This window comes from Adiantum capillus-veneris, chromosome 24 (genome assembly GCF_014529385.1).
Source record: "Adiantum capillus-veneris isolate H3 chromosome 24, ASM1452938v2, whole genome shotgun sequence".
Lineage (NCBI taxonomy): Eukaryota > Viridiplantae > Streptophyta > Polypodiopsida > Polypodiales > Pteridaceae > Adiantum > Adiantum capillus-veneris.
In genome coordinates, this window is record NC_140954.1 from 896,144 (window position 1) to 919,645 (window position 23,502).

General features: G+C 46.8%; 1 protein-coding gene across 1 annotated transcript in view; it reads left to right on the forward strand.

Moving 5' to 3' along the window:
- The window catches only part of LOC147425816 (uncharacterized), a 195,425-nt gene that overhangs the window by 15,254 nt on the left and 156,669 nt on the right, over positions 1-23,502 (forward strand). The window contains exons 2-4 of the mRNA XM_086498070.1: positions 14,959-15,120; positions 15,204-15,269; positions 15,459-15,602. Of these exons, the coding sequence (XP_086354196.1) occupies positions 14,959-15,120; positions 15,204-15,269; positions 15,459-15,602 (372 nt within the window). The remainder of the gene's footprint in view (positions 1-14,958; positions 15,121-15,203; positions 15,270-15,458; positions 15,603-23,502) is intronic.

Genomic DNA, 23,502 nt, shown 5'->3' on the forward strand with positions numbered 1-23,502 from the left:
AGGGTTACGCCAGTGCAAGTGAGATCCAATAGGGGAATTGATTTCGCGGAAGTTTTGGGACTATTGTGTTGCCGAAATTTGGCCAAATCAGGTAGTATCTAGTGTGATACTGGTAAAGGATTCCTAGGACCTTACTTTGTAATTTACCCTCTCAAAGAATAAAGAAATACCAAGAGGGGCGCCAATTTTGGGGCCTACAGGTTGTCGACGTCTGCTCGGAGCATTCTAGCTTCCGAGTCGTGTGTGCGCTTAAGTGTTAATTCCCGTCGGAGGTTTCCTTTGCACGTTCTCTGTGTGTGTGTCTAAAGTAAAGTAAAGAATTTCGGGTGAAAGCCAACGCCTACCGCCCCACGGGCCGGTTTCATCTATGGCTGAAAATGTTGCGATCTGATGCTGAAAAATGCTAGGGAACAAGGCCTTCTGTCGAGCCTAAAAAACGCTAGGTGCAAGGGGGGGCTGCGGTCAAGCATTTGCTGAAAACGCCAAGGCAAAAGGGGGCTGTTGGTGATGATGTAAAATGCTAGGGCTGATGGGTCTTGCTCGCGGGAATCGGCCCAAGGGGTTCTTGCTTGAGAAGTTGCCTGTTGAGCGGTGGAGCTCCTACTGCCTCTTTTGCCATTTAGTGCTAACCTTGGTTTGCTTATATATTTTCTTACCCAAATTGCCCTACCTACTTTTGTTGGAAAGTCACTTAAATTAATAAGTGAAAAATGTCAAAAATAGGGAAAATAGGCTAAATGCACTGAAAAATTCCCTTGATGGAATCTGATGGATTCTGATGGGAATACTGATGATCATGCTGTGTGCAACCAGAGGATATGCATCTATACTAAGTGACTGGGCATGCACGGTCTATGAATAGACTCACAAAAAGTGCCAGATCACTTCTAATTTAGACTGACTGGACCGACGGAAACCCTGTTATGGTGTAGCACCCTGTGAACGCCCAAAAGCAGCAATCTGCGTCCGCAATTGCTAGAGATGGGTTTTGTCCTCGGAAATACGCGCAGTCGTCGACCGAGCCGTATTTTCCAGAGCAATAAGTCGGGAACTAAGCCCTTGCACGACCCCTTCGAGAGAGGCCAAGCGAATGTTTATATGAACGTTCGCGTTTTCCAGAGCAGTAACACGCTGGTCGAAGCTTTGGAAGGTACTTGTAATCCACGTGTATAGAGCATGCGTGAACGGAATTTGAACATTACCTGGCGCGTCATCATGCTGCACATCCGAGCTGGGGGAATCCATGGCAAAGTGCGTGAAAAACTGGAAGTTTCACGCGAAACTGGGCCTTTTCTGCACTTTTCGATCGCGAAAAGTTGAACTTCGAGGAACGTTACGCGTCGGCGTACTCGTCCGAAGGCAAGCAGGTGATGTTCCCTTGCGGGAGTGCGAGCAGGTGAGAGAGAGAAGTGGTGGGAGAGAAGCAGCAGAGCCAAAAACTCAATTCTTTGCAAACTTGCTAGTCTCTGTAAGTGAGTTGTTAATAAACTGCAGGTTTTAGACCTTTGTAAAATAAACAAATGTCTTGGCCACTTAAAAGTAAAAGGGTCACTTGATTAAATAAACCAAGCCTAAGTGACACAGCGTGAAAAAAAAGAAACCAGCAGTGTGGATTAATTTGCGAAGGCAGCGTTGGCCAGTTGATGACGCGTGGAGAGAGATCGCTTGCGCATGCGTGTGCCCAACACGAGACCTTCACATAAAAAAAAATCCCACGTTGGTTCCACTCTGGACCCCATGCTGGCTGCTCCCTCCACGTCAGAAAGACCAACGATGTCTCTCTCTCTTTCTACACCGAACACCCTGCTGCTCAAGTACTCCTCTCTCTCTCTCTCTCTCTCTCTCCACAAAGGAGGGGAGAGTTACAAAGAGATTAATGAGCTACTCTGAGCTGAATTTAGTCTAAATTCAGCAATTTAATAAGAAATTTACTGATTTTTCAGCTAAACAAATAAAAAAAACTTGAATTCTCAGCATTTCCACTTGCTAATATGCTGATTTTTACCAACAATCAGCAACCGAGGATTAATTTTTACCTGTAAACATGCTCATGAGAAGAAAACAAAACGGTTATTTCATCAAAACTTGCATGAAATAGTGATTATCCGACTCTAACCAGCCTGTAGGTGTGCACACAGTCCTTCGTGTAGCCAAGCCGGCTCTGGTACCATGAAACGAACACAAGGAGTGGATCTCCCAGCTACACGGACCGTCTATAGATATGTGTCGGACGAACCACCCGACCATAGCCACCATCTGGTAGCTCCTTCGTGTTGGGGCCAGCGTCCGAGGACGTAGGCGTGCACCTGTAAGACCGAGCGTCCCATACCACCCGGCCTCACCTCCTCGAGGTGACCTCGCGGGCTAACCACTGGCACTCTGCCAGTGGGGGTCTATAACTGCAAATGAGGCCTTGGCCTCCCTTTTATAATAATGGTCGGCCACACTGGCCGGGCTCACACTACGTCCGCTCGGACACTGGACGCCCATCCCGATAGCATCTGGGCTAGATTCCCTCTCCTATGAGCTGGACATATAACACACACACACACACACACACACACACACACACACACACACACACACACACAGAGAGAGAGAGAGAGAGAGAGAGAGAGAGAGAGAGAGAGAGAGAGAGAGAGAGAGAGAGAGAGAGAGAGAGGCGCCTATCTCTCCTGCTCGCGCATGTCTTGCCACAACTCGTGGGTATGCTGTTGTGCCTGTTCGACACCTTGCACTACCAATTGTGGAAGCTGGTCTGCTCTTAGCGCCGCCGTCTAGGCCTGCTGTCAGTTCGTGATGCAGTCGAGGACACCTGTGCTCAGTTTCTCCTTCGACCTTACACGGTTTTAGTGTTCACGCCTGATCATGTGTGTGAGCAAGGTACTACCCCACCTGCGTCACATCGTTGTGGCAGACCCTCGTTACCTTGTCCTTCTCGGATAGTTTGCTCCCGCCAGCAGAAGTACCTCTTTCTTCCTTCTTTGGAGTATTCCTCACTAAGAGCAGCCAGTCCCCCTGCCCTGTTTTCTCAGCACCTCGCAATTACTCCATCGACTCTTCTTCTCGACGTGCCTCCCTTGCCCTTCAACCTCGGCCTCCATCTTTCCATTGCTCCCTTCAGTCCAAGCTACACTTTGGGTCTTGTTTTTTAGCATTTGCTAGTCTCGCCCATTCTTCATGGCGGCTATGCCGGTCTCGAGTGCTCCTCACGACGCTCCATCACCACTTGCTTGTCGTGTGGTGATGGAGCGCTGTGAGGAGCGCTCGAGACCCAAAGCTACACTTTGGGTCTTGGTTTTTAGCATTTGCCAGTCTGCCCATTCTTCATGGCGGCTATGCCGGTCTCGAGTGCTCCTCACGGCGCTCCATCACCACTTGCCTGTCGTGTGGACTGCACTGGCGACCTATTGTCACGCATTGACTCCAAAGTACAACACTTGGCTCAACATGCCTTAGTTGGCCGGATGATTGGACAGTCTTCACCCCGATCTTCTATACGTGATTGGTGTCAGACTGCATTGGGCACTACTCAGGGACGGATCTCGGAGCTTACACTCCTTGGCAGAGGCATATTCATGGTACGTCTTTCAGATCCTGCCACAGCCTCAGCTCTCTTGGCTCGCTCTCCGATACTCTTTGATCGCAAGATGATATACTTGACGAGGTGGTATCCCGAATTTTCCACCGAGGAGTTTGACAGTTGACACCTTATTCCCAGATTCCCTCTGACGCTCTCCTTCCCGGATATGCCTCTCCATTTTATCGATGATCATCTCCTCCAGATGATTGCTGCTCATTTTGGCACGGTAGTTCCAGGATCCTGCATCTTCTCGTTTGCCCACCTCGCATTCAGGTCTTGGTGTTTGGGGATACTTCATTACCAGATAGAGTTACTGTGGCTGTGCGCGATCGAGACTACTCTCTCCGGATGGTAGTCACTGGTCGCCCAGGACAGTGCTTACGCTGTCACGAGATGGGACACTTGGCGCGAGATTGCCCCACCCAGCCACGACATTGGCGACAGCAACAGCCGGCCCGCGGCAGTCATGCTCAGCCACGTGGTCAGCGTCAACAGCCGGTCCCTCCTTCTCACCCATCTACTACTCAAGCACCTCAGCAGACTACAGGCGCTCCTCGAGCTCCAGCCTCCCCTCATCCTCCCTCCGCTTCAGCTCACACTGAGGCAGCATGGCAGACAGTGGGTCGTAATCATTCCGTCCGTTCTCGTCAGCAACCAGCAGCGCAGCCAGCTCCCAGTGTTACCTCTCCAGCTCCCTCTCAGGTTTCGACCACCCCCTTACCCCCTGCATCTCCTCACCATTCTTGTTCTTCGCGGCAGGACCACTTGCCTCTGCTAGCAGCTCCTCCTTCACCTGCAGTTCCTCCGCCCGCTCCTTCCCCTCTTCCCGAGGTCCCTGTTCCTATGCAGATGGATCATCCACCGCTACTTCCTCTCCCTCCTCCTCCTCCTCTTCCTCTCGCCCTTACTCTCCCCCCTCTGTCTCCTCGTCCTCCTCCCTCAGCAGCTCATACATACGTCTCACGTAGTTTCTCCGCTGTTGCCCTCTTTTCTGGGGCACTCATCGGGTTGAGATGTGCGGTGACTCGGAAGGACCATTGCGGGTGCAGCTCTATCTTCTGCATCACAAGACAGGTTGTGTTCCCTCTTTAGTAGGCAGTCGCTCTCAGCCTACCCATTCCTTTTTCCTTCCATTCCACGCTGCTCAGGAATGGTCCGAGGATCGGGTTCTACATTTTGTGCACTCACAGACCATGGCTCAGCTTCATTTATGGTTGTCTCCTTCCGCTCCTGATGTTTTGTCTCCTCACTACCCTTCATGTATTGGTGCTATGGAGTGGAGTGATGTTTATGCTTGCTATTCACTGCCTATGGTCATTCATGTATCCTCAGATCTGGTGCTTCCTATGTCTATGCGCATTTGGGGTGTCAAAGCTGCAGCATCGGTAATGCAATGTAAACAAGCTGAGGTCCGCAGTTGGTGCAATGAGACACCATATCTTAGAGAGGGATGGCGGGTAGCTTTCCTACCGCCTGAAGCCCACCCCTTGGATGGCCCAAGTGCCTCCAAGAAGATGCGTAGTTAGTCAGATGCTATTCACACTCTTTCATGTCGTCTATGGATTTACATGTAGTTTCTTGGAATGCTAATGGTTTACAGACTTCTCGGGTAAAAGGTTCCCGTAAGCTTTTACTTCGCAGAGATTTACACTCTCATGTAGTGGGCACTGTGGATATATTGCTAGTACAGGAGCATAAGATTGCCACTCCCTTTGGCAATCTCATGCCCTTGGGCGCCCACACTTTTTGGGAGCCTGCTCTGGGCCTTCATGGACAGAGTTGCGGTGTATGCATCTCAGTGGGACCACGTTACTTGGCCTCAGTTCAGCAGCATGGCACCCTTGTCGCTGGCAGAGCAGTTTATGTTCTATTCGGATTCAGGAATCTATCATTGGTTTTATATCAGTCTACGCACCCACTCCTCGGGAGAGGGCTACATTTTGGTCCTCTTTGGGTGCTGTTCTACCTGCTGTAGACTCTTGGGTTGTTGGAGGCGACTTCAACAACATTGAGAGCGATTCTGATTGGCGAGCCACCACACCTCCAGTTGTATCATCCATCTCTCCCGATGAGCAGCCAGCTTGGGATCGATTTCTTCTAGCTATTCAGGGCGTTGACGCCTGGCATATACCCTCTTTTGGTCACCACCCTGCTACACTTCATTACTTTTGGGGGTTTCAGAGACAACATGGGAGATTATTAGAGCGTCTTGATCGTTTTTACATTGGCCCTTGGGCAGCAGCTCTAGGCGGATTCACTACTATATGGAGAGGGACCAGCCTCTCAGATCATTTACCCATCTCATTATTTATCTCCTTCACTAGATCCTCTGCACAGAGGAGAGGCTGCCGCATCCCTGACAGTGTTCTCACCACTCCGGTATTGCAGCAGCAGATTCATGACTTATGGTCCACGGATGCTTCTTATTGTGGACCCCTTGGAGAGTTTCTTGCTCATTGCATTACTCAGTCTAGTATTTACTGCCGTGCTCAGACCGCTATTATTCATCGTCAGTTGAGGGTACGCGAGTCTGATCTTCACATCCCTCTTGGTTCCACTTAGCGCTTACTCGAGGAGTGGCCTCAGGATGCTTATCTTTCTGGAAGACAGACAGAGCTCATAGAGGAGATTCGTCGCGTACAGGAGGCTAGGTCTGAGTTCACTCATCATGCTTTAGTATCTCATTGGATAGTTAAAGCTGATCGAATGAACAAAGACTTCTTTGCTGCGCATAAAGAGCGCCCTCTTGGCACCACCCTTCAGACTTTGTGCGATGCTCAAGGGACACTATATATGCATCCTGATGTTATACTTGATATGATTGCAGATTATTTTGAGACATTGTTCACTGCTGATGTATGCACTACTGAGGTTTTACATGCACGTGAGCAGATCTGGCATCACACGCGACACCGTTGTACAGACACTATGGCAGAGATCTTGTTGGCACCCTTCACACTTGCAGAGCTCCATGCTGCTATAGAGAGTCTTGATCCATCCTCCTGTCCAGGAGAGGATGGCCTCACTAGAGCTTTCTTTTTGACATATTGGGATGTATTGCATATACCATTGCTTCGCATCAGGATCAGGATATATGCATCCGGATCTTTGTTCAGGTCTCATATCTCTTATTCCGAAGGGGGGTGACACCACTCAGCTCCGATAGTGGAGACCTATTACCCTACTCCCTTCGGTCTATAAGATATTAGCATTGATGATCAACCATCGCTTGCGGCCGTTCTTACCCGATATTATTCATACTTCTCAGACAGGCTTTGTCATGGATCGATGCATCCTGGATAATATCTTCACTTTTTATGAGGCAGTGGAGTGGGCCATATCATCTTCTGAGCCTCTCGCTTTTTTCATCCTTGACTTTGAAAAAGCCTACAATCGTGTTGAGTGGGACTTTCTCGAAGGAACATTAGCCAGGATGGGTTTCCCTTTGAGATGGATCTTAGGCATTTCCGCTCTCTTCAGGACTGCCAACAGTGCTATTACTATTGGTGGTCGTGTCAGTCGCAGTTTTGAGCTTTCTCGATCTGTCCGCTTGGGATGTCCTCTAGCAGCATATCTGTATCTGTTTGTAGGAGAGACTATGTCCGACTTTCTTCATGCTCAGAGTCGTGCATTTTGTGGCTTGACCATGCCAGTACCTACAACTCCAGACCTTATCGATTAGGAGTTTCCTGATGATACTATGCTCATGTTACGCTATTTGCTAGTTGCTCTTTATGCCATGCGGGAGGCCCTAGAGGTTTTTTGCATTGCCAGTGGTGCACGCATTAACTAGCATAAATCCTATGGGTTATTGGTTGGCAGTGATGACATACCTACTTGGGGGATAGCTAATGGTTTCACATGGCTGCGACCGGGTCAGACATGCATATATATGGGCTTTCAGGTTGGATTAGATGTTACCTCACAGCAGCAATTTGCACCCGTGCTACAGTCTATTCGCAGGAAGCTATGCCATTGGTCTTCACATCATCTGTCGTTGGCTGGCCGTGCATTGGTTGCCAACCAGGTCATTCTGGCTACAATATGGTATATGGCTTCTTGTTGGATGTTACATTCTGGTGTGATGGCTCCGCTCCGCCACCTAGTGCAGAACTTTTTATGGAGTGGCACAGACGGGACTATTGATACCCGTGCTCGAGTCCGTTGGCCCACGATCATTCGTCCTAGTTCAGAGGGAGGCCTTGGCATTATTGATCTAGAGTTACAGAGCCGCGCCCTTCTTACCAAGCTTCTTGTTCGGGGTCTTTTTCTCGGACAAGAACCTTGGAAGATGCTTCTTCAGGCGCGCAGTGACTCCACGACTCGGCACTAGAGATGGTCATACTTGGCAGACAGGGTATTGTTTTCTCTTTACTGACGCCCCCTTGTTCACCACCTCCCTCTCCCCCTTCATCGATCACTCCTTCAGATTTGGGTTTCCATGCGACGGGCTATCATACGCTCACCTCCCTCATGTCGTGAGGAGATTGAGCGCCAGCCTCTCATTTGGAATGCTGCAATTCTTGATTCTTCGGTTGATCCACCCCGTCAGCTTGGAGAGCGGACTCACATTGGTTGGGCTGCCTGGGACGTTGGCCCTGCTACCCTCTATGCGGTTGTTTCATGAGACACGGATGCTAGATGTCGATTTTGTGGCAGAGCATTATGACATTTGTCGTGGGGTGGCAGACAGATTGCTTGAGATTGATACCGCCCTTTCTTCACAATGGGACGCAGTCATGAGAGGCACGGTTCAGATGCCTCCCCATTGTGGCTGGGAAGGCCTCTTTGCTCAGAGCACTCTCTTATTAGTTCGTTTAGACACCATGTGTTCACAGTTGATACTGACCAATCTGAGGGGATTCATGCTAGATTGACATATGATGCCACCTTTCTACACCCTATCCTTCCTGGAGCTCGATGGGAGGCCATCAGAGTAGTTGGCTCCCGCGGAAAGCGTCGTTGTGTTGACCCTCATTTCGCTTCCACTGATGCTGCACTTTGGAGGCTTTGGGTGTGGGAGGGTCGTGCCCTATCTCAGCTATATTGGGACCTAGGAGAGTGGCATTAGCCTCACTCTGACCCTACATGTGCACCTGTATCCTTCTTTGAGTACACTGTCAGGATTGGACGGTTAGCATTGATGAGACAGCAGCCAGAGCAGCCCACTCGTATGCGTTTCTGGTTACATTCAGGTCTCTCTCATGCCTATCTGCAGCAGTTTTGGTCCGCCATCTGGGATTTACATGCGGCTCATCGTATTTCTTTTTTCATGTGGATGATTGTGCATGCAGACTTCCAGTTGGGACTTGGCTAGCTACTATGGGTCATGATCCGTTATGTACTCGCTGTCCTTTGCGACTCCCTGAGTCACGTGCACACTGTCTTTGGTCATGCTCAACTTCCCATGTAGTGTGGCTTGCAGTTTGCTTTCTACTTAGCAGAGCAGGTGTTCAGCATTGATTTCTTACTTGGGGATCTGTCTCATGGTTGATGCCGATGCCCGGCCCCCATCTTTTTTACGAGGGCTCAGACACAGATCCAGCCTTTATGCTTACCTCGGCTGGTTATGAGCGAGGGACTTTGGCTATGCTACCACAGATTGCTTGGCACGGGGATTCTCAGACACGTGATGAGGTTTTTTAGTCATCACTAGTATTACACTATGGAATGTTTGGAGAGCTCGTTGTCTCCACATTCTCAATGCGGCTCCACAGCTCCTTCAGGATACCCTCACTGCCATTTGGCTGGATATCATTCACACTCTGATTTGGCAGTGGGATTCTTCCTCAGGTGCATCTCGAGAAGTCGAGGCTCGCCGTTTTGCCTTCCTTTGGCGTTGGGCACGATCCCCACTCTTTTTCACACTTACAGGTGGACAGATTACGTGGCATTATGCCCCTCCTCTGTGGTTTCTCCTCCACTCGTCACACCGACCACCATGAGATTGTTTTAGTTGAGTTGTCACTATAGTGGCTCTCCTCCTTACATTCAGCTTGTACACCCCACGTGATAGGCTATTTTGGCATCCGCTGGGGATTATATTGTACTCAGTAATATACAGCCCTGACTTTTTCCACAGAGAGAGAGAGAGAGAGAGAGAGAGAGAGAGAGAGAGAGAGAGAGAGAGAGAGAGAGAGAGAGAGAGAGAGAGAGAGAGAGAGAGAGAGAGAGAGAGAGAGAGAGAGAGAGAGAGAGAGAGATGATGAAATGAAATGTAATATTAACGTCTTCAAAAGGCCAAAATGACCTATGAGACCAAAAGGTTACATGTGATGAATCTAACACCAGGTCTGGGTACGAAAAGTACAAAGAACTGAAAAGAAAATAGTGGGTAGGGGTGGGGTGAAAGCTAATACAAAGGGGATACAAAGGGTGAGTTAATACAATGGAGCTCTCTGACAGTAGAGGCATCATATACATACACATCAGTATCCAAAAGGTTGTAGAGGTTCAATGTCCTCCATGGTGAGCACTTTGTCGGGACAACTCCTATGTCGCGCCAATATGGTATGGATCCTCTGTCGCAATGTGTCGTGTCGAGAGAGCCCCCTCATCCGTGGGCGACGGGACGGCCCCAACTCTATTGCCCGATCAAGCAGTATGCCTCTGGTGCTACTATGCTGTGGGGGTTGCTTGAACTCCTTTCTCTGTGATTGAAAGAAATCTGTAATCTGCGGCTGTTGTTGGATCTCTCTCATTGTGCCCCTTTTCAAGAGGTCCTCTGTTGAAATTTAGAGTGAGGGTGCCACAGAGTATTGCGCAGAGAGAGAGAGAGAGAGAGAGAGAGAGAGAGAGAGAGAGAGAGAGAGAGAGAGAGAGAGAGAGAGAGAGAGAGAGAGAGAGAGAGAGAGAGAGAGAGAGAGAGAGAGAGAGAGAGAGAGAGAGAGAGAGGAGGAGGAGGAGGAGAAGAAGAGAAGGTTAACATCGTAGGAAACTATCACAGGAGACCTTAAAGGTCTAGCTGACGAGGAGTTGAACTCAAGACCTGTTATTCAAGAGGGAAATGGCATAACCAATACCACACTTGAGAGAGAGAGAAACGGCGACACTGAGAGAGATTAATCGCTGATGATTGATTGCATGATTGATTACAGTTATATAGGAGCTAAAAGGTGTGATTTGAGAGGGCGTGAGTTGGGGTGTGTGTCGATTGGAACGTGGGTGGCAGACAAAGAATTAAATGTCCGATTAAGCTTGAACTCCAACAACCCACCTCAAACACAATCGCGGCATGAGAGAGAGAGAGAGAGAGAGCCGGATTTTATTTGATACTGTGCCTGTCTGCAACCACAATAGTGTGTTCTTTTTTTGTGTGCCTTACGACACGTGCGATGCATAGGTAAATGATACAAAATTTGATGACGAGGTTCCTATCGAGGATCAATGACTTGCTTTGATTGGAGATAGGGGACAACCCTGCTTCACCCCAATGGTGGGGGTGAACCATGTCAAACATGCCCCAAGTAGTGCATACCCGCCCTACCATTGTCATGTATAAAAGCTAAGATCCCCCAAATCAGCTTTCTGGGCACCCATATGTCCTGGAATCTATGTATGAGCCTGGCTCGTGGCACCGTATCAAAGGCTTTGCAGAAATCCACAAAGCTACAATAAATCCTCCTGCCATGGTGTCTACCCTCCTCAATAATGGCTCTTGAGTGTCAAAATCTGGTCAAGAGTGGAGAAACCTCTCCCGAACCCTACTTGTCCTGCTGTCCGTATACACTCTCTCTCTGCCCATCTACTCAACTCATGCTCAAGAATTGATGCATATAGCCTAGCCAGAGTGTGACCAACCATGGTAATTCCCAGGAAGCATAGGATCTCCCAACTTGAAGATAGGCACAATCGTGGACATACTCCAAGTCTCAAGAAAACCCTCATACATGGCCCTATTAAACATCATAGCAAGAGGCTCTGCAAGCATATCTCTGGCATGGATGAAGTGCTGTGCTACCAGACCATCATGATCCTGTACTCTTCCTGTCTTCATCTTGTCAATGGCTTTCCTTATCCTCTTAGTAGTAAAGAAAGTACATGTCTCTGGGCATGCCTTTGGAGGGTCAGGCAAAGGTGGCTGCCCCGATGCAGTATAGAGAGATGTAGCATATTCCCCCCATATCTATGTGGAAGTGATGGATGACGGTGGAGACTGCTCATGGAAAGGCCTCCATGCCTCACTAGAGCCTTGACTCATAAACAATTGATATAGATCACGCTCTAAGTGAGATAGGTAAGCCCTCTTCTTTCGTTGCACTAGGCGGAGAAAGATAATTTCATGACTGTCTATGTGCGATAGTACCCATGAGCACCTCTCTGTAATTTGATCCTCGTCTCTCTACACTCCTCATCATACCAACTGTTCTGTGGCATGCTCCCAAATCGTTTGCGTGTAGGCAGGCGGTTGGGATATGCCTTTGATGCTGCATCATGGAGCGTCTTTGTCAGAGTCTGGGTTAGCTCATCTAGTGAATGTCCTAGCTCCTGAGTGCATAACTGCCTGTATATCTCATCGGTGTACACGGGATCCGTCTCCCTTGTGAAGGTATACCGAGTATGTGTAGAGACCTCTCTCAATGGAGTTGTGGTGAACTGGAACGAGTCCTGGCGGAGCCATAACATAATCCATTGTACTAGCGCCATGCCGATTTGGAAAGCATGTAAAACCACCTGCTACTGCAGGGAATCTTTGTAGGCCATTCAAAATGGCCAATCCGTGTGCAGTTTCCATATCAATCAAGTATCTGCCATACTCAGTGTGCTCCTCATCCTGTGATAATCTAGACAGGCCCATTTTTGTAATATCAAGCTCCCGCATCAACTCCTTTGATGTACCCTAGAATACTGTCTGATGATGGGCAGTCCTAGCATTGAAATCCCCCAAGATAATAATGTCACCATCCCTGGAAAACTCCCATATATCATCATCCATAATAGAGAAGGGAGACTGTCCTCTAGGTGATGCATATACTGACGTACTAGAAGGGAAATAGCAAATAGCGATTTAGAGGTATCTGCCTGTCTCTGCCTTCAGTCTCACCCACATGTACCTAGCATGCTCATCCCTTCGAGCTATATGTATTAAAGGATGTAGCTCCTCCCTAAATAAGACTGCTACTCCTCCTGAACCTCGTCCTCTGTGCTCTGATTGAGTCTCCTGTGTGCAAGCTGTCTCCCATCTGTATCCACTCACATGTGGCATGGACTGCCTCGGGGCTTGATGAGGCTGATGTGTCTCAGAGTAGAAAATGGTGTCCCTCCCTGTGAAACTATCCTCAAAGGCCCCTACATCAAGGCGCAAAGATCCATTACAATTCCATGTAGCCACTCTGAGTGTGGTCCCACAGGTATTGCGTCGTCATGCGGGGCGCCTCTCCAGAATAACCACTCGTCCATCCCTGTAGAAGGCCACTTTCCCCTTCTCTTGAGCTGTCATTATCTCGGGCATAACTTCTTTCATATGAGCAAGTTGTGAGAGTATGAGGTCATCTCGAAGGAATACTTTAGTGTAGGATGCCCTGTGTAGAGTGTGTGGAGCGGCTCGAGATTGTGCGACCACCCCTTGGAGTGCGAGAAGGAACTCAAGTATCCAGATCTTGTAACTTCAACATGGCCCCCCCTTGCTCGAGCGTCAGTGACTTCAACGACGAAAACAACACAAGGCTATGGATAGCAAATCAACCAGTTCCCCGTTAGCGGCCTATGCTCGATAGAAGTTCACAAGGAAACCGTTGTTTTGTTTGGCTTGGCTCAAGATTGTGAAGCCAAAAGCAAATGGACGAGTTCGCTAGAGGAAGAAGAAGAAGAAGAAAAAGAGAATTTTAATGTCGTAGGAAACTATCCCAAGAGACCTTAAAGATCTATCCAACGAGGACAGAGGCAAAGGCAAGCTTGACAAGGATGGTAGTATCAATACTCAATTAGTTGCCTCGGTACCCACGAGGTCCAACAACAGTTGTTATAAATGTGGCACGACGCTTTGTTTGGCTCAGGAGGTTGAAGCCAAAGACAAAAGCAGGAACTCACAAAGAGACAAAGACAAAGGCAAGCTGGATAGAGATAACGGTGATAAAGACTTGTTGGAGGAGATCGACATGGCACATGTGGTGGCGACCACAGTGGCCACGACACCAAATTTCTAGTCAGAGGGCAGTTGCCGCCACTAGCTTCAGCCAAAGAGAGACTTGTGAATGGTAGAGAGGGGCAAGCAGTGCTCCCTATAATTAATTTGGACCCTTGTGTTGGAGTTCAAGTTACTGGTGTTTGAACCCGTGGTTCAGAGTTCAAGGCACATGCATCTGGCAAGGAACCAATCAGACGTATCTAAAACACTATGTGCACCAATCCATTGTTGTTGGCCGGATTATGGACAGGATGTGTTTCAAAGTTCATTATCTTGGAGTATTTTCGGACATGATGTGTTCACAGTTCACGAATGGGGATTCTTGGACGTAGTGTGGTCTATAGTTCAATTTTCTCAAAGGCAACCGATGCTCAAGATGGCATTCTTCTAAGGTACAAAGTTGAGCGTTGCAAAACCGAGGTGTACCCAGTTGGTGGCCACTTCTGGGGTGTCCATGGTATATGCACATAGGGTTAGATGTGCACGTGACACCATCGTCAAGACACGTCAAGGTCACAAAGCAATCTTCCCTGGACAAGGTTGCAAGCAACCTCCTGTCGAAAGGGATCTCCAATTTCCTCAGCAAGGGCAGGTGCACTGGCTGAAATTGGCCCAAAATCGGCCCCCTCTTCCGCACAAAAGTATGGACAAGCCCTATGGGGCAAACTCTGCTATTGCAATAGAGTTCAAGGCTCTACAACTCTACAATATGCCAAATTGGGGTCGCACCCTCCTCCCTATACAGGTGAGCATATAAAATGCCCAACCCAGTCCGATAAAAATCCCATGACCCTAAAACGGAAAAAGGGAAATAAAAATAGGCGCCGCCAAAAGGTCCCTAAGTGGCTGGCCGGACCAAATATGGAAAATCCAGTCACATGCCTAGAATCAAGAAAAACCTCACGAGGCTGGGCACAGCCACAAAGAAGCCCTCATTCACAAGACCTAGACAGGAACCCAGGAGATGACCTCCAAAACTCTAACAAAGGAGCCCGAGGTCTTCTCATTATTTCTGGAGTTGCAGCTCTTGAGATTTGTTTCTTTTGATAGACAAAGGCAAGATGCATTCCATGATTCCATCTTGGCATTGCTGATCACCTTCTCAGTGGTAAGGTAGTCAATGTTATGGCATGTTTTTTTTCTGTTCTTTTCTAATTAGTCAGATTATTGTAATGAGCTGCAAATTTTATTTTATATTCAATGTGTGGTGCACGTCTTAATGTGCTCATGTTATTTTGAATGTCATCAGCTCCTCGGGAAAGGTAGCGGGTTTCAAGTTGCATCGACACATCGGCCTTGTACAAAGGGACTCTGGATGTGGAGTACCCCATTGAAAAGAATAGCTGCTGATGGGACAGAATACAGTCTTCTTCTTCTGGACACTGAAGGAATTGATGCTTATGATCAGACCGTATGCCACCAGGACTTTGCTTTTTTCTGCTTTCCTCAGGAAATTTTTGGCTGCACAAGAAGTAACTTTTATTTGCATATCAGGGTACTTACAGCACTCAGATATTTTCCTTGGCTGTGCTGCTGTCCAGCATGTTTGTTTATAATCAGGTTAGTTCCCTTTTTATGGCTGGCACCAAAAATGGACTTTTTGACATGTCTGTCTCAACTTTCCAGGATCTGGATTCAGTTGTTATTGTTGCTGTAGTAAAGACCCTTATGGTCCTTCACTGTTGTGATTTGTGCTGTATGATTATGATGTTTGTTTGACTAGTTTGCCATGCCAATGTTTTTCTGCAGATGGGAGGTATCGATGAGGCTGCTTTGGATCGATTGTCTCTAGTCACAGAAATGACAAAGCATATCCGAGTGAGAGCATCGCAAAACAGGTCGTCCGCTGCAGAGCTGGGACAGTACTCGCCAATCTTTTTGTGGCTTTTACGAGTGAGTATTGTGTAACTACTGTAAATTTTTTGTTTTGCTAACCTGCCCATTGTGAAGTTCTTGTTGACCATTTAGTTACAAGTAATTTAAGGAAGTTAAGCTTTTATAACTGAGGTTGGACATTGTCCTGCATAAATAGCTTTCATTAACTGGAATTCTCCTGTTTTCAAAAAGCCGATAGTGGTGGCAATGTGGGCTAGATAGTATTGCAATGTCGCTGAAAGTTTTAGGGATTACTGAAGGATGTACTAGACAATTTTAGGACGTGCTGGCTGTAGTAATAGCAGTCTCTTTACTTGCTTGATGTCTCACATGGTTTAATAAGCATGCTACAGCAAGTAGCCACTAGCTCCAGAGCCCTTTTCAGAATGATTATTGTCTACTTCTGTCTTCATCTCACTTTGATCACGAGAAGAACTTGCATAGCAATTCTCATCTGATAGCATCTCCCCCATCACAAGGGAGCTTCTAGAGCCAGTATATTGTGACACTGCTTATGGGTTTTGTCTGCATGCGTTCATGGTTTTGCGAGCAATTTGTGCCCTCATGGTGCGAGTGTGCCTCTAAAATAGTTTTCCAACTTGGGGAGCATTATTCTGGCTCTGATTTTCATGTGACTATTGAGTGGGACTGCTGAGGATCTGGTTTGCATGCTGCAGATCTGGGTAGACGAGGCACTCTAGACATGTTAACCGGCACGACTAATGAGATTTAAGTTGCAGCTGTGCCTGTTTTCTGACACGCTACACCTTATGGCTATTAGATTATGAAAAGGTTTCAGGATCCAGTATTCTGATGAGCTTTCACTGATAACGTTGATAAAACATGTTGATGCCAATAATCTTTTGATGGTGATAATGTAGTGGTGTTTCTTGATGGGGAAGTTTTAGAATATAGCTAACAAGTTTTTGAAAAAACCTATAGACGTCACGGTTCTCAATGTGTAGGCTTGGAAAAAACTGCTTTTAGTCTCATTCCCTTTATAATACTTAAGCTAAAGGTCAATAGGGACTAAGCCCACTAGAAAGCCTTGGTACATTGCACACAATGCTGCGTAAATCGGATTAAGAACCTAAAGTAACCATTGATTATTAGGAAAACATTCCCCATGGTATTAAGAGAAGATCTCTAACTCCTAACTTGATCAAATCAGCTTAGTCAGACTACTTGATTTTCAAACCTAAACAAGGGATTATGACATAAAATTATATAGAATCTAATGTTTAATCTAAGCAAACGGCGGAATATTGTGCTACCAATCACATTTGAAGCAGACAAACATGGATGCAAAAACAAAGACAAGGGGCAATGTTGTCAAGAAACACCTGTTCATATGATGATTGCGCTTGATTTGAAGAGTGAACGAGAGAAAGATTCCATGAAGTTTCAAATCCTAACAACAACAACACGTTCTTGTACACACTAGAAAACACAAGGAATACCTCTAGGAGGCACATCAGTGGGAAGAAGCACCAACCTTTAAGATGAGCTTTGCAATTGTGGCTGCTCCTTTGTCAGTCTAGTGTTTGGTGTGAAGAAAATGGTAATCTGTCTCTGGGATTGTCTCTCTTTAGATCTTCTCAATAAGTTGTCTTTGTGTCTGTGTAACTCAAGTAGATACAATACAAGGCATCTCTGGTCCTGATAGCTCATGACTCTAGAGAGGGGTTCGAAGCCGTCTCTGAATACACAGTGGAAGTGACCCCGTGTCTCGTAGTACACTGTGCACTGACACATATAATGCATCTCCATCTCTGGCTTTGTATGGCATAGGCAGTATATCCTGTTGGCTGCTGGTATCCCTCTGAATCTACGAGTCTCAATCTCGGGCTTCGGGGAGAATGTCCGTATTTGACCGATGTCACACATAACCCATGAGAAAGATGTGTATCTATATAGCTGGGTCGAATCACAAACCCATCCCCTCTAAGTTGGAGGAGATGCTCTTTATAGAAAGCCATCTTCTAACCGAACTCTTGTGTCGGTTCTATCCATGTCCTCCTGGTGTCATCCTGGGTCATGTCCTTGCGAAAGAGTCTAGTAATCTCCACCCGTGTAAGAGACAATGATGGTGCATCTAGGGAATAGTGGAAGGGGGGCAAGTTGTCCATGCTGTATCTGGAACCATGATGACGTGTGCATACCAGCATGATGTGTCCCCCTGTATAGCTAACTGTTTGGAGGACTCAAGGGCCAATGGGGCATATCTATCTCTGGTAGTATCCCTTAAGCTGTGCATAAAGGAGACTGATCTGGTAAGCGCCTCTATCTCCATGGGGGGAAGGGGGGGGGGGGGGGGGGGGGGGGGGCTACTAACGCTGCTCTAATGATCTCATGTGGTACGGAGGCCTTGGCTCTAATCAACCGAGAGATCTTAGATATCAGGGGCCTCTCCATACCTCTCCACCCATCGTGACCTACGGAGGAACCCCATAGAGCATACCTGAAGCTACTAAGGTATCAAAGAGCCAAAGTTTTGTTCGGGGTTCCTAGAATTGAACCTGTGAACACATCCCCTCGAATCCGCCCAAGGCCGCATACGCTCGTGTCCCTCTAGTCTCTGCTGCTCTCTTCAAAGAAAACCTTGACTCAGTGAAGACTACCCCAAGGTAAGTGTGTGCATGTGTGTACTCGACATTCTCTCGACTTAGGTGAATGTAGGTGCTGATCTCCTGATCCACTGCGGTGTGGTGTTAAACACCATAACCTTGGTTTTACCAAGCTTTACAAACAATTCACTATCCTTTGAAAAGCTATGTATTGCATCCAAATGTCGTTGCATACCCTACGGTGAGTCCACTATCAACACATTATCATCAACATAAAGCAACAATGGAATCCATGTCCATGCCATTTGGGCACCTCTGTCACCCTCTCTGTCAATAGAATCAGAAACCTCATCTACATACATACCAAAGAGAGTAGAAGACAATGGACATCCTTGTTTCACTCCAATGGTGGAGTGCACTAAATCAGATATCCCCTCCAGAGTGCGTACATGTCGCACCACTGATTTGTTCAGAGCCATGATCCCTTAAGTCAACTCACCACTGGGCATTCCCATCTCTTGTAGTCTGCGCATCAATCTGCCATGTCAAATGCTTTTCGAAAATCCACAAAGCTACAGTAAATCCGTCTCCCATGTGCCCTCCCCTCCTCGATGATGGCTCTGAGTGTCAGAATGTGGTCAACAATGGAGAAGCCTCTCTTGTAATCGGCCTGCCCCGCTACTTGTACACCCTCACTCTCTGCCCATCTGCTCAACTGTTGCTCAAGGATAGATGCATACAACCGTACCAATGTGTGTCCAATCATAGTAGTACGGTAGTTTCTAGGCTCCGTAGGATCACCTGCCTTGAAGATAGGCACAATAGTAGACAATCTTCAAGTCTTAGGTAGACCCTCACACATGACACGATTGAACAGGATTGTAAGAACCTCTGCCAAGCTCCAACATATCCCTAACGGATTTCCGCGTTTTGCGCTGATTTCTGACGTTGCAGTCGTGTGGATTTCCGTGATTTATGTTGGCAGCTTTTGGGCATTGCTTTTGGACCGGATGCTTTTGAGTTTGAAGGCTTTTTATGTAAACTGCTTTTGGGCCTAGGGCCTTTAAATATGAAGCCATGGGCTCATTCTCTGGCATGCTTTTTAGAGAAGGTTCAACGTCTGGAGTACTGGCTTGTATTGCGTTTCTGCAATATAAAGAAATACCGAAAGGCGCGCCAAGGTTTGGGGCCAATACTCTCTAGGGGTGCAATTCCGCCACTTCGTGTCGCGTCGTCTCTCTCTCTCTCTCAGTTTAGTTGTTATTGAAGTCCTATTCTTTTCTATTGGCACGTGGTTCCCGTCTTGTGACAGTGGTATCAAAGCATCAAGCGTGTGCTTTTTTGAAAGCATAACGGTCCTACCAAAGAGTAGACAGAGCAAGATCTCACTTCCAAAGCTCACTGGAAATTTTAGCTTCGTGCTCCAACCACGGACTTATTAGCCACTCCCACCCTTACTTCATCGTGCATCGGGCACGCTCCCGTTTTCACCGCTCATGTCTTACAGGGCATAAGCCATAAAGATCACTTGCAAGAGAAGGATCCAATTTTTTTTTCGAGCTGTTGTTTTTCTCAGAGGCAGTGCCATGCAGTGGTGGAAGTCTATAGCTACCAAGCCACACACTTCAAGGACTTGGCAAGCTTTCAAGAAAATATTTGCCCGAAGTTATATGGTTTCTGACATCTTCCTTTGGAGTGCAACTTCTAGCAGAGTGGGGTATCCTGAAATGCTTGCCACGGAAACCCTAGCAGATTACAACTTGCAGTCTTTGGACATCTCACACCAAGTGTCTCTTCTCAAGCTGATAACCTTGGAGGTCCTGGCGACTTTATGTTTTTATGTCTTGTAACATGCATATGTGAGCATTTGTGTTGCATTGTGATGTGCCAACCATTGAAAATTCCTAATTGGATAAGATTGCTTGGGTATGTAATTTTAGTGCATCAAGACACCCATGGAAGATCAATGCGGTCTGGTTGTGATGGCTAATTTTAGTACGCCGGAATTTCAAGTGTTCCGATCTGGACGAAAGGAGAAGCCAAATCCTTGATCAAAAGAGTTGAAAGGAGAAGCCAACTCCTTGATCAAAAGAGCAGAAAGGAGAAGCCAACTCCTTAACAAAAAATAGCAAACTGATTGTCCCTTGGATTGTCCCTCGGAATGACCCTTGGAAGTTTTTGAGTTAACTAGAGTTGTTTTGCAGATATGGAGTAATCGCGAACGATTACTCTCTTTCAAGAAGGGGGGATGTCACAAACTGTTGACGTGTCAAGTCACTGAAGAACAGAGCCACCGGTCGAGGGGCCTAAACCCTAAGAAGAACAAGCAACAGCAGAAGAAGAAGTCCTATCAGCTTATGGGACCCCGTCCGATGGGGCCCAAGTGACATAAAGACATATAAATAAAATAGGACCCCCACACACACACAAAAGGATTTGCGTTGGTCTGATGACGTGGCAACTGTACGAAAAACCCTAATTTTGCACTGAACTAATGACGTGGCAGACTATACAGATTTTCGCGTTTTTTGCGTAGATTGTTGACGTGGCAATTGTAAGGATTTTCGTGATTTACGTTGGCAGCTTTTGGGCATTGCTTTTGAACCAGATGCTTTTGAGTTTGAAGGCTTTTCATGTAAACTGCTTTCGGACCTAGGGTCTTTAAATATGAGGCCATGGGCTCATTCTCTGGCATGCTTCGTGGAGAAGGTGCAGAGTGTGGTGTAACAAACTTGGACACAGCAAGTCAAGATTCTACCACGACACAACAGAGATTCACTTCAAAATAGTTCACAAAGATGACACGACTCGGTGTAGTTCCGTGCCAGAGGTATTGGCCCCCAAAGAGTGGCGCCCCTTTCGGTATTTCTTTTTATATTAATCTGTGCTCAAAGTACAAAGTAGGCTCGTGGGTCTCACTCTTAAACTTTGCGTCCAAATGCTCTGAGAAGTGAGCTCTAAGGCAACTTATAAAGGTTACTTAGGGTTCGTAAAAGCAGAGCCCCCAAGAGCCTCAAACTCCAAAAGCAATAAGTTTCCAAAAGCAACTGGGCGTCCAAAATTGCAAAAAGCTGTCAGCGTAATTTCTGGCCAGTCCGTACGGTGTCAACCCGATTTGCGGAGATTCGTACAATCACGTGATTTGTGGAAATCCGTACGCCAGCCGCGTCAGCAGTCACTTTGCATTATTTTCTTGTGTCCCTGGGGTCCCTCGTCACTTGGCCATAAGTTGGGACAACTTGTAGGGTTGCCACATCACCAATTTGTGACATACCCCCCTCTTCAAAGAATTGTAATCGCTCTCGATTACGCCTACAAAAACACAGAGGCCATAAACTGTCTTAGTAGACACTGACTGTTAGTAGGGACGCACTAGACACGACACGTCTAGCACTTGTACAAATCGACAGTCACATCACCGGACATCACATGACAAATCACATTCAAATTCATTCCAAATCTCGGACCATGATTAATCGTCAACGTGTTTAGTAATCGCATCAAGATCCACTCGGGACCTCACAGATGCCCTATTACTAATCCTTATTGCAATCATGTTTATAGAGATTTACGAGACCGAAAATGCTGCAGTCATTTCGTATTTCAGTTCCTGCACTCAAATAAGTCAAGTACAAATCAATCAGTATAATTTTCATTTTCATGAATTCCAGTTCATAAAGTCATACAACAGAATACTGTCAGCCCAGCAGTATCCCTGAAACCCAAAGAAACATCAGTGACTATATCAAAATCGGCGTAATCCATTGACAAAGGAGCGGAGTGGCTCCCCTCTTGTGCAAGCCCGCTGCACTAGTTTCACCCATGTTGAAATCGGGGTTCTATCGGAGTAGGCTATGTTAAACCGAATGCTTCATGGTAAAGTTCCAAAATTTGAGGAGTATCTGCTAGGTCCTCCTCCTCCATCCACTTGGCATCCAATGCAGGATAGTTCTTGAATTTGACCAACAAATTGCCTAATCGCTTTACCTTTAATCTTTCTATCCTTGTGTGCCAATATCTGTTCTAGAACGAGTATCTCCTCGCTTTCCTCCACTTCGGGCTGCTCATCTGGCTCCCCATCATCGAGCACATCGCCTTTAAAAGGCTTCAAGAGACTCATATGAAAAGCATTGTGAATCTTCCAAGTATCGGGCAGCTTAAGTCTAAAGGAGACATCATTTATCTTTTCTTTTTTCTAGAAAGGTCCATAGTATCTCATGCTAAGCTTTGGAAAAAGCTGCTCCTTTCCCTTTTTCTTTCTTAGGGTGCCTTCTTAAAACATAAGAGCACCCAACGTCTTCCTTTAATTTCAAATCGTGACAGTGTCAATCTGCCACCTTCTTGTGTCTTTCTTGAGATTTCGCTAAAGCCTCCTGGACCTTGGCAAAAGTAGTGTCCAAGTCCCTCGTGTACTGGTCGGCTTCAAAAATCTTATCTTTCGTGCTAAGGAAGGGTGGAACCTTTGGAGCACCTTCAATAATCTCAAATGGCGCCTTCCTCATCGAAGAGTGGATCGTGTTATTGTAGGCAAACTCCACCAAGGACAAATTTGTTTCCCATTGAGTCTTCTGATAAAAAATGTAAGACTTCAATAAATCCAATACGATTGAATTTGCAATCTCATATTGCCTATGTGTTTGGGGGTGGAAAGATGACGAGAACTGCAACCGTGTGCCAATGTTCTCCCAAATAGCGCTCCTAAACAAACTCGTGAATTGGGGATCTGTGTCCGAGACTATTGTCTCAGGCATGCCATGTAATCTGAAAATTTGTGAAATGAACAGTCTTGCTAAATGATCCGGCTTAACTGTTTTCTTCATTAGAACGAAGTGAGCTTGCTCGCTAAATCTGTCAATGACAGTCCAAATGCCATCATGTGCACTCTGTGTCTTCGGGAGATCAAAAATGAAATCCATAGCAATACTTTTCTAGGGGCGGGTGGGAATTGGTAAAGGTTGTAACAATCCTTGTGCTTTATGCCTGTCAAACTTGACCTTTTGGCATACCAAGCAATTGCGTTCAAAGTCGTCCACATCCTTCTTGAGTCTCGGCCAATAGAAGTAACACTCCACACCTTTCAAGGTGGTGTCAATGCCGCGGTGACCTATAAAAGGTGGACAATGGCATTTAGTTAGAACCTTTTCCCTCAACGGTTATGTAACGCACAACATCGTTTTCTTCATCAAGTAGCCATCCCGTATGGAATATCCCGCTACTACCTCCCCATTTTGTATTCGAGTGAATACACCAGAAAAATCTAGATCTGTGGCATACTGATCAAGCATGTCCTCGAAGCTTCTATGATGAATCACAGAAATAGCTAAGACTAACGGCTTGCAGGACAAAGCATC